The sequence below is a fragment of the Protomyctophum parallelum genome (assembly GCF_964188405.1).
Source record: "Protomyctophum parallelum genome assembly, chromosome: 11".
In the NCBI taxonomy this organism is placed as follows: Eukaryota; Metazoa; Chordata; class Actinopteri; order Myctophiformes; family Myctophidae; genus Protomyctophum; species Protomyctophum parallelum.
In genome coordinates this window covers 29,842,252-29,853,838 of record NC_139707.1, presented here as the reverse complement: position 1 = coordinate 29,853,838, position 11,587 = coordinate 29,842,252, and the positions used below count along the sequence as shown (strand labels likewise).

Below are 11,587 nucleotides of genomic sequence, written 5' to 3'. Positions count from 1 at the left end.
AGGACTAGAAAGCCTGCAGTTTTTATTAGCTTGTATTCCCCATCGATGATGTCACTGGAAGATGGTTTCTGAACTGCCCACAGCCCTCCTATGAGACACAGACCAAGTAGAAAAAAATTGCGCCATTTTTTCAAGATTATTAGTGAGGACCTATTATATGAAGATAGGTTGAAAAGTGGTGAAGTGGTCCTTTAAGAAAAACGTCCTGTTAAGAAACAACTAGCATACATGTATGTAAGGGACATGTAACAAGAAACAACAAGCATGTGAGAGACATCACATGTAACAAGTTACAACACACTCGTTTCCTGACTGACACCACAAAGGAGCGGGAGAGCAAGGAGAATAAGGACCTGTGTTGCCATGTCTGCTTATTATAAGCAACTTTGGGTTAGTTATTTTGTAAAGTTTTTTGTTGGGTTTTTTTGGGTCTTGTTTATAAAGTGTACTTATTTGGGCTTATGTTGTTTAAACCAGTGGTTCTCAAGACATTTTCAAGTCAAGGAACACTAAATTAATATGAAGTTTGTGCTAAGCAAGCACCCACCCACAATTTGTGCTGTTAAAATGTTTCATAAATATTCCACATTTTGAAAGTTTTTTCCTTTTTAAATAGCAGATGTACAAGTACAAGCTCACTCTGAGCTTGTAGATCGGCTATTTTCAAATAGCCAAGAGTCCTCATTTGGTCTAGTACACTAGTTGCTTCTTTTGGACTGTTCATAGACCGTCACCTTATTTCTCTTGCAAAATCTGGCAACACTGATAAAGACCCCTTTTAGCTTGAATTCCTTGTGAATCGTGCCCTGACTCAATTCAGGGCCATGCAGGGCAGGCAAACCAGCCAGCTAGCACACCACAGCGTCTAGTCCATGCTTCCTTCGCCTGCATGTATGTATGACACATTCCAATAAAACAGGAACAGTGCTATCATTCAACAAGTGCTCTCTACTCACTGATGATGAAGTGGAAGGAAGAGGATGCAGCCATAAACGTGACTAACAAGCACCACACCACGGCTCTGCTCGTGAGTCATCATCCATCATTAGCCTACTGAGATATACAAGTCAGACGAGACAGTCGAAAAAATGCCTGGGGGCCACCGACTTCTGCTGCCGCCATATGGCCCTGCTCTGAAGACTGGAGGGGAGAGTGTTGCCCTGCTCATACTGTGAGCAACTTTGGGCTTGATTTTCCTGGAAAATCACTTGTATATATTGGTTAGTTGCAGGTTTAGTAGTAGCTGGGTGACCAGATATCCCGTTTTGGCCCAGGGGTGTCCCGTTTTCAAGCTGCGTGTCCCGAGTCCCGACAAATTTCCTAATATGTCCCAGCTTTCAACATTAACAAATACAATTGTCCCAGTTTTTGGCAGAATTAAGATAATAACAGTTGTTTTCAGTGGTTACATAGGCGTGTATCATGTTATTTTCAAGTAAAGATGCTAATCAGAAAATATGAACAAATGCATTGCGTGTCTGAATCCAACGCTGATGTTTGTCATTGCCTGTATGCAGCACCTATTGTGCGTATTGCGTGCATGGACATGAATGGGCGCACGTGTGCGCAACAAATGTGCACATTGATTTTGGTCCTGGTATGATTTTGGTCCAGGTATGTCCAAATATAATGGTCGCCCTAGGGTTGCGTTTTTTTGGCTTGTTCCTAAAGATTTTCCCAAGATTGTCTTTTGAAAATAGCCAGTGCATAATGTTTAAAGTGCTCATGTGGCCTATAATAGTTGCTTCTTTTGGGCTTGTTGTCATAGACCCTGTTGCTATATTTCTCTTGCAAAACCTGGCAAGTGGCAACGGTGGAGACAGTCGAAAGCATAGCAAGAGCAGCGGCTCCCGGTCTGCTGTGCAGCTGTTAGCGAAGCTATACGCAACAGCACCATGCTGAAATATGACACTGTCTGCAGCACACGGATCACCTTTTACTATAGCGTCACAATGTGTGTTATAGCGCCGAGGCCATGTCAGTAAATATGGCCACTGGTAAGTAATGGAGACCTTGTTTCCATTTATAAAAAAATGTGCTAAAGTTATATAGGGTGGAAAATCGGAAACTTGACCGTTTGAAACGTTTGCGAGATTTCCCATCGTTGCCATAATGCATGGGTGTTCAACATGCGGTCTGGGGACCAATAGGGGGGTCATATGATTGTACCAAATATTTGTGTCATATAGGCTTGCTATACATCAAGTCACCATTACATAATTACAAATTACAAAATAAGTGTCTGCATGCACCACCGCAGAGGCTGTGGGTACTTCGAATCCACCAAGGTGCGTCCGGCCATGTTGAGCGTCTAATAAACGAACACAATGTACCCGTGTTTGAGGGAATGAAGCCCAGTGAGGAGGGTGATAATTGTCATGGCACGTAATCTTACAGGCTGGGGGCGGCACCTGTCACCAGGGAGTGTTGGGCGGGATGTTTGCCTCTTTCTGATGCAATATTTGATCATTTCACCAGTTTTTTTTTTTAAAGGTCTTAATAAATAAAATAAATTTTTAACTTTAGAAATGTGCAGATACATATAGGATGATATAGATAGATTTAGAATGTGCCAGATGTATGGAGAACCGGGATGAGTGGAAGCCAAGTCTAGTTGTGACAAATCATGAAAATAAACGTTTTGGGCCGATCAAATAATTAGAAAGAAGAAAAATCACACCCGTGTGGGGGTCCCCGGGGGGGCGGGGGGTGTTCCAAAGTTCCAGCCACCCAGGGTGCCGGCCCGCGCCCGAAGCGGTAGAGAAATGACAGAGTTACTGTGTGGGGGTCCCCGGGGAGTCCCTAGGGGGGTCCCCGGCCACCCCGCGTCCGAAACGGTTGAGAAATGACAGAGTTACCGTGTGGGGGTCCCCCTACTGTACTGTACTGTCACTGTACTGTACTGGCACACCCGAAATCATCATATATACAGTTAATATGTGCGTGTGTGTTTGTGTTAGGTTGCGCACAGGTGGTGAAAAACAACCTTGCTGTTTTCGTGCTCAAACCCACCCAGGCACCCAGGCACCCACCCAGCCACCCACATACATAGCTCCGTAAGGGAGTGGTTGCACCACTCAAAAAAAGGTCAGAGAAGTTTTTCTTCTTTCTAATTATTTGATCGGCCCAAAACAACAAGAGTTGGCTTTGTCCGAGGGTTAAATGTCTTTAAATAAATACTTTTTGAAACATCTATGGGAAAAATGAATGGGGAATTCTCTTCCGGGCCCGTCGTCGTCATGCGATGCTCTATATACACTTTGTTTACTATTGAGTGAGGAAAGCAATGTTGCACATTGGGCTAGTCACCTTGGAGCCCCCCGAAATAATTGGGGGATCCCCCCCCACCCCTGAGATTGGGAACCACTGCTGTAATGCAAAGCTAAAATGTCAAGAGGGGGTTCCACTGGAACATGTCCGGTCGACCACAAGCCTTAAAGTGCTGCTTTTGTGTCAAACCAGTAACCTCATCTTCTCTTTCTTGTTTTCACCCATAGCATAGGCTTCATTTGTTCTGTTGGGTCTCACTGTGGTATTTCACTTGAGGGGCAACGGGGTAGCAATGAAATCCGCTAGGAGAGACCACCCATGCTGAAGGCCAAATTCGAATTTACGAGTCTCGACGGAGACACATGTCATTAATTGCAAATCAGACCCACATGCTGGAAGAAAACCGCCAGCCAAAAAAAGCGGAGCCGGGAACGATAGATGAACGAGAGACGACACACAACACCACAGCGTTATCATATCTCTGACCGAATACACCTGCTGGCGAAAGGCCGGGGCGGGCGGAGCCTGCATAACAACTCTATGAATGGCTTTCGCCATGTCAAAAGATATCGTCGCTGTCGGGCAAAAACCTCTTATCTCCATTTTTGTGGGTTTTTTCACATACATTAACGCCCTACTTGATCATACTACATTACTACAGCGTCACATGAAAGCATCAAAAGTTTTTTTTGCTGCTTTTGAATTTGAATGGTGAAAAGTAACACTTTTGGACATATGAGGTTTCCACCTGACAGAGGATATACTCAGTACATGTGGTGGTGCCACAGCTGCTGCTGCTGCTATGTTTAGAGATAATGAAGAATGAATTGCATTGGTCAGTTCACATATGTATCTATCTTTAAAGGCAGATTAAGCAACTTTCTATGACTCAAAGTGACAGTAGTAAATAGTGTCGTTCAGACAATACATTTCAGAGTGAAAACGCTCTTTCAAACTGATGAATCACTGTGTCAACAACGCGCCGTGCAGAGGGTTTGGAGTTTCAAAAGAGAGGGGTAACCATTCTTGCACTTAAGTACTGAGCCCTTTCACCCCGAGAGAGAATAAACTGAAACAGCCCAAATATTGCGTCATTCCCAATCCATTTTCTTTATGGAGCTGACCGCTTTTGTCATAAATCTATTAATCTAACTAACCCAGAAGCAAAATGTACACACTCAATGGCAGTTCTCATTCGACATAGTCTCTGGTCATGGGTACAAAGTTAAAGTCGGTGTTGAGCAAACTTGACATGTCTCTATGATCAACGGCACAGGGCGTTGACAACTTTTTGAAGGTCAAATATCACCGAAACCCCTTAATTCCTCTGGCAGCAAGATATACTGCAAAACTCTCCACCTCATCCTTTCAAGAAGTCAAACTCTGTAACTTGCTCATTACACAAACTGTGGATGATGATAGGCCTTTTTTTTTCTTTCCTTCTCTCTCCACATTGAATAGTCTGTGGGGAATGCGGCCATAACTCAATTGCCGGGCCGTCGACCCGAGCGGTACCTTCCCAGAAACAGAGTAAGGACTGACCTCACTTTCAAGAAATGCCTGGTGAGACAAAAGCCAGTATTCAAGAGCCATTCTTTCCACCTTGACTTGACTGTGGATCATGGGGCCCCGACACAGGGGCCCCGGGCCGGTACCGCACCACACATCGGTGGTGAATTTACTCTCATCATCCCAACACCATCTTGCTTCATAAGACGCTGCTGTCGGGCAGAAATCACCAATGTCCATATTCTAACTTTGTTTGTTTTCTTAAATCAATGCCCTACTACTTGATCATACTACATAGCATCAACAGTAGCAGATCTGCAAGCTCGAAACGCAGCCACTCACGGCACATTTTGAGCTTGTCGATCAGCTTTTTGCTTTTGCTTTTTTTTAACGCTTTTGGACATATGAGGTTTCCACCTCACAGAGACGAAGAGCAAAGAAGATAGGGGCCTGAACCTGGTGGACCCCTATAACCTTCTGATTCCACCAGGGGGGTGGGGTCTCGTGTTGCACTCTCGCTTGTCGTAATGACACTGGCATGCTTTTGTCTGCTTGCAAAGTGGGAGGCAAGACTGTCTGGTAGCTTCACAGATCTGACAGGAAAAGAAAAAAAAAACCTCAGTGGTTGGAGGAATAACAACATAAACGACCCAAAAAAAGCACAGTCTAACACACGAGCGTACCTGTTGACGACATAATATAACACTCACATGATCCAGATTCCAGATATAGAGACGTTTGAGTACTGAACAATGGCCCACAGAGAAGATTTACAGAGAGACAGAGACGGGGGGGGGGGGGGGAGAATGACAGAGAAATGGCAGATATGGAGAAACAGAACACACACGCACAGTCGCACACAGAAAACAGCAGCGAGATGATAAATGAGGCTACAACAGAGAGGACCTGCTTTTATTTGACAACACCCGCTCCCCTCGTTGTACAAGACTAGATATTGTACACTACTGTACTGTAACTGTACTGTATGTATTTCTACTTATCGTGTCCCGAGGTGAACCCTAGGCATTCCTTCCACGTGAGCACTCTTTAGTCACGGGCTGAAAATGGATTTACCTTCTCCCCTCACCCATCGGAACACGGCTGCCACGATCATGACGACATCTTACTACATTTGTCGTGTAAATAACAGATTTTTTGCGATATAATTTGTGTTTTTGCCGTTGAATACTGGAACATATATAGAATTCTGTTCAGATTTGTTAAACTTCGTACACAGAAGTTGCACAAAAGTAATGATTTATAACCTTATTTATTTTCTTTAGAAGCAGAAAAGATAGATAGTAGTCAGCTAATTTCCTTTGTAATTTTTGGAAAATGTTTGAAAACATTTTTATACATGATTATGACGAATACAAAAATATAAAAGTAGCAGATCTACAAGTTCAAAACAAGTTTATGGATCTGCTTGATCTACTTCGAAGTGCGAAGTGTCACGTTTTGAGCTTGTAGATCTGCTACTTTTGCCATTTTGGGAATTGAATCCTGAAAAGTGTCATAGGAGGTTTCCACCGACATTGTTTGTTTTGGACAATAACCTGTCCAAAATAATAAAATAATAGTTAATTTTCCGTTATTGTTGGGACAGCACTGAGGCTTGTCCATCTGCTATTTACTGCGAAATACAAATGCTGAGATTTACCGGTAAGTGGTTGTAATCCCACTAAACCCAGTGGTTCTCAACCTTTTCTAGATCAAGGCCCTCTTGAAAATGTCAAAAGCATTCACATCTGACCACTTAACAGAGCTGCCGCGTAAGTGGTCAGATGGGTGGTCTCTTTTCAGAGCGTGTTTATTATTTAATGACCAAATCAATCAATCGTGTTAACGCTTGGAGATATATATATATATATATATATATATATATATATATATATATATATATATATATAAAATACAATAAAAGGTTTTAAAGAAACCTTACCTTGGTATTATCATCACTCAAATCTTTTGGAGTTTTGCTAAACAATTATACACTTGCAATATCCTCCCACGCCAACCAAGTTGTCCCCTGTCCAATCGCTGAAACTTACATACCGTTATATGTTAACTGAAATCTAACATTATTACAGTTATCTTTGCGCTGTGTTTCGAGCTTGTGGATCTTGTGTGACTCTGTAGTACCGGTACTTTACAATAAATCAATTAATCGATATGGCAATATATCGATCGAACATCCGGACGATAGGTGAATCGATCGAGGGGCTGCTGTATCGATATGGCAATAAACGGCATGAATTATCTGGGTGACGCAGTGTTGACAAACGTACCTCTGTTTAACGTTATCATTATCAAAGCCCCCCTTGCAAGTTGCAATGCACTCCCTTCCAAGACCCCTTGTTACGATATTTAGACATTTTATTTTAATTTAAAGATCTCTGTGGGCCTGAAAGTGTTTTATTGTATTTGTGCAACATGGTCATTATTTTGAATAATCGTATATACTATATATCGATATATTGATATATATCGTATTGTGGCCTCGCTCTGTATTGTGATACAGATCTATCGTGAGATTGCAAGCAATATCCACCACTGCACGACAGCGACGATTTCCTCATTTCCTTTTTACGTTTGTTAACTTGTATTCTAAATTGTGCCCTTGGTGCATCATCATGGCTTTGATTTTTATTGGGTGTGTTGAACACTTTGGTGAGGGTTGGAGGGTAGTAGAGGACGGGGACAGGCTAAGGGCCTTTGGGGACTACTGTAACTGAGTTAAACTTAGAACAATGGGCAAAACGCATATCGTTGATGAGGCCCCCCCGGTAGATGAGACAGCCCTGAGAACAATGGGCCACTATGTTATTGTGCACCAAGTTTGTTTTGGCTTTTTGCCTCACCCCTATCAGCAAGGCAGCGTGTGTGTGTGTGTGTGCGTGCGTGCGTGCATGCATTCGTACTAAAGGAAATGTGCACTGTCTGACAAACCAGGAACTTAACGTGAGATATAATACTGTTTGCCCGCTCTCCTTTACATATTTTCACACACACACGCACACACACACACACACACACACACACACACAGGACAACACCACCACGGACGACAACACAACACACATTTCAAACCTCGCCACAAGCTCTCGCTCCCTGCAGGGATTGTAATGAGCCCTAGGAAATAACTAAGCCATATTTTCACACAGAACTCCTTCTACAGAGTAATCACAACAGCATGTAGAGAAGAACGACTGAAATAGAATAGATGTTCAACTACAGGCAGCACAGCACAGTGAGAACTAGAAGGATAAAAAAAATGCAACTACTGTGCATTTTAACAACCCTGTACTGTAGCACTCATGATGTTACTGAAGCCCATGTAACACAGGTTGGGTGGGGAGGGCACAAAAGCATGAATGATTAATATCTATTAATGTATTTTAACTACTTTAACGACTGTCGGGTGGACAGTGGACACCTCACATTACTGTTACTTTTCAGGATTCAAATGTAAAAAAAATGGCAAAAGTAGCAGATCTACCGAGCTTGAGGATCTGACTGCAACTTTTGATGCTTTTGTGTGACCCTGTAGTATGTTCAAGTCGGGTGTTGATTTACGAAGAAAAAAACCACACAGAAAGTTAGGTTTCTGCTGAAAGCCCACGATATAAGTGGATAAGGTATTTGTACAGAGTTTGCAACCAAGAGAGACAACAAAAGGTGTATGTGTGCGTGCGCGTGTCAGTTGTGTCCATTTAAAACAGACTTCTCTGGACGGACAGAGCTGCGTTGGAATGCCACTATTCAGTGACCACAGCCTTTTTACAGTCCGTCTCAATGGTGTCTTTGTGCAGCCAAGCCCAGATGGCTGTCCAGGAAACCTCAGCCCTGGCTGCACAGCTCCACATCTTCATAAACACAGTCTGCGCGCGCGCACACACGCACGCGCACACACGCGCACGCACACACACACACACACACACACACACACACACACACACACACACACACACACACACACACACACACACACACACACACACACACACACACACACACACACACACACACACACACACACACACACATATAATGTTTAAGTTTTAAAATGATTTTATTTGCAGCGATTGTCTACTACCTCTGATGGTTGCACATTGTCAAAGAATATGAGGGCTGGAAGAGAGAGAGAGAGAGAGAGAGAGAGGGACTAATGAAAGAAAGAAAGAAAGAAAGAAAGAAAGAAAGAAAGAAAGAAAGAAAGAAAGAAAGAAAGAAAGAAAGAAAGAAAGAAAGAAAGAAAGAAAGAGAGGAATAGTGGGGGGAGATGGAGAGCGAGAGAGAGAGAGAGCTCAGAGCAGAGCAGCGCTCAGAGCAGAAGTGTTCCCATAATGAGCAGAGGCCGTATCAGATTACAATAACATACTTTGGGCCCGCAAGCCCCCGCCTCCCCCCCGCCCTCCTGTAAGCATCGCGTGAGAGCGCAGGCCGAGTCTACAACTTGATTGTGATTAATGCGAGAGTACTATTTCCATGCCAGACCAAAACTATACACGAAGAAGAAATTCTTAAGGTAACCCGAGGAAAAAAAAAACTGGATAGAGAGAGAAAAGAGGGGCCCTCTCTCTCTCTCTCTCTCTCTCTCTCTCTCTCTCAAGCTCAAGTTCAAGTCCAGCCCTTCAAAACAAAAGACAGCTCCGTGCCTTTTTTTTACAGCAGTCAGCAGCCTCGTATTTCTTTAGATCAGTCACTGATCAGTGCTTCTAAAACTTTTTTTATTTTTATTTCAAGGAACGCACAACTCTAAGACTAGAGTAATGGAACCTTAGAGGTACATTTGTTGTACACGTTATTACCTTTTACAGTCTATGGTTATTATATTACTATACATCAGATGTAAGGGTCCAATTGGTCCGAATTCACTCGTATAGCGTTAGGCTACTTATACAGACAACATGTCACCGTTGTCACGTGTCTAAGGTTTCATTTGGTACACACTCAGAGGAATAGTCTACAAATATGTAAGGGTCAATTTAGAAGCCCCCTTTCAACACAAAAGCAAGCTCGTTTATATAGCCAGGCTAAGCCTATATGCTATGATATGGCACAGACCTGTGGCGTGCAAGTATAGGCGACACAATATGTAATAGGCTTAGGCTATATTCCTATATATAATATTGTACTTAAAAGTTAAAACGGATTTAAATATCAACATAATACTACGTTTAAATATGATTTCGATACGTAGGTTTATGCTATTGTTAATGTTAGTTACTTATTAGGACAGATTTAGAGTCTAAATCGGACTAGGACAGACTTCATGTTTAGGCAACTCGAATCATGCCTATTCTGGTCAATAACAACGTATAATATCCTGGACCACACAGCACTAGCAATAGTGATAACAACAACGTAGGTTTAGATCATGCAGATCGTGCATAACCTTACCATTACACATAAATAATATACACATGACATAAGTAGCTAATTCAAATCATTAAAGGCTCCCCCTCCTCCACCCCGCGCCTTTCCCTTTCTGTGTGCAGTGAAAAGTGAAATGAAAAAGCGCATATCGCAGCAGTAAAACCGTTTTGTGCACTGCTGTGTGTGTTTGTTTCTTACGGTTTTTGGACGGGCTTCTTCCGCTTCTTGACAGCATAAATCCCAGCGTTACTCAACATGATTGTTGTTGTTCTGCCGCTGCTTCTCTTGCTTGTTGTTTCAATGACAAGAAGAAGACAACCAGTAACATCCACCTCTTATTAGTGCATGCACTTCATCCGCAGGAATAATAATGTCCGGACGGTCCGGTCCGGTGATAATAATAATAGCCTAGATATAACTGAAGTCCCGATCAGCGGATCTGTTCTAAGACAGGGACCCCGGCTCCGAGCTTTCCTCCTCGGTCCGACCTTGGTGATCTCTCTGGTGCGGTCTGACCAGAAAAGAAGAAGTGGGGAGATGGTGAAAGTCAAAGCAAAGTTTAGGAAAGATTTGTCTTTTCTTCTCCCCCTTTCTTCTGGGAATGAAATGTGTGTTATTTTTTCTCTCTGCCTCCCTCCTCCGAGCAAGTTTTGATTTGATCCCCCCCTTTTTTTTAAAGAAGAAAAAAAAGTTTAAACCGCGCCGTCCCGTCCAGCCCTAAAATAAACAATACTAGTCCTTGTTATTCTGGGTCACTTGCTTTGCCCGGTGGTGTAAAGTGATCCTTTTTGGGAACTGATTTGAGCTGAGCGCAGGGCAGAGCGCAGCGCAGGTAGAGTGCAGTGGAGAGTGGAGGCCTATCGGTTTTTGGCATGGGGCGTTTTCAGGAAATCGTATATGTTGCAGGCGGAGAGGCTGTTAAGGTGGACTGGAAGTTACTTGGAACTGTTTAGAGAGAGAGAGAGAGAGAGAGAGAGAGAGAGAGAGAGAGAGAGAGAGAGAGAGACCCAGACCAAGACATATAACATTAATTTCAAAATAGCCCATGAATGTAAAAAAGAAACAAACAACAATTAAAATCTTGAAAAGTGTGATTTCATATTGATGCCAATTAATAAATAAGAACTTAAACCAGTGGTTCTCAAGCTGTTTCAGGTCAAGGACCACTAAATTGATAGTCTATGTATTTGGCCCCTTGGGGTCCCCGCCGCGGACCCCACTTTCAAGCTCAATCGACTGATCGATTCATGGCCACCCATCTGAACCCTTACACGTTAAGTTTGTACGTCTCTAAATGTTTTGATGAATTGAACAAGGTGGACCCTCTTGTAAACAAGTGTAATGCTTAATTGGGTCGTCGGTCGTCCACTCACAGTTAACAGTCTTTGCATTGAGTTTGTGCTTGAAATGTACTATAATTCTGCAAACT

At 42.9% G+C, this 11,587-nt stretch overlaps 1 protein-coding gene across 3 annotated transcripts in view; it reads right to left on the bottom strand.

Annotated features, from left to right (window-relative positions):
* ahr2 (aryl hydrocarbon receptor 2) overlaps positions 1-11,033 on the bottom strand; it is a 77,020-nt gene extending 65,987 nt beyond the window's left edge. For 2 of the 3 annotated variants that reach the window (XM_083777188.1, XM_083777187.1), the window contains exon 1: positions 10,357-11,033. In XM_083777188.1, coding sequence (XP_083633314.1) covers positions 10,357-10,415 — 59 coding nt within the window. In that variant the 5' untranslated portion in view covers positions 10,416-11,033. The remainder of the gene's footprint in view (positions 1-10,356) is intronic. The other variant, XM_083777189.1, reaches the window with a different exon arrangement.
* Positions 11,034-11,587: the final 554 nt, after the last annotated feature.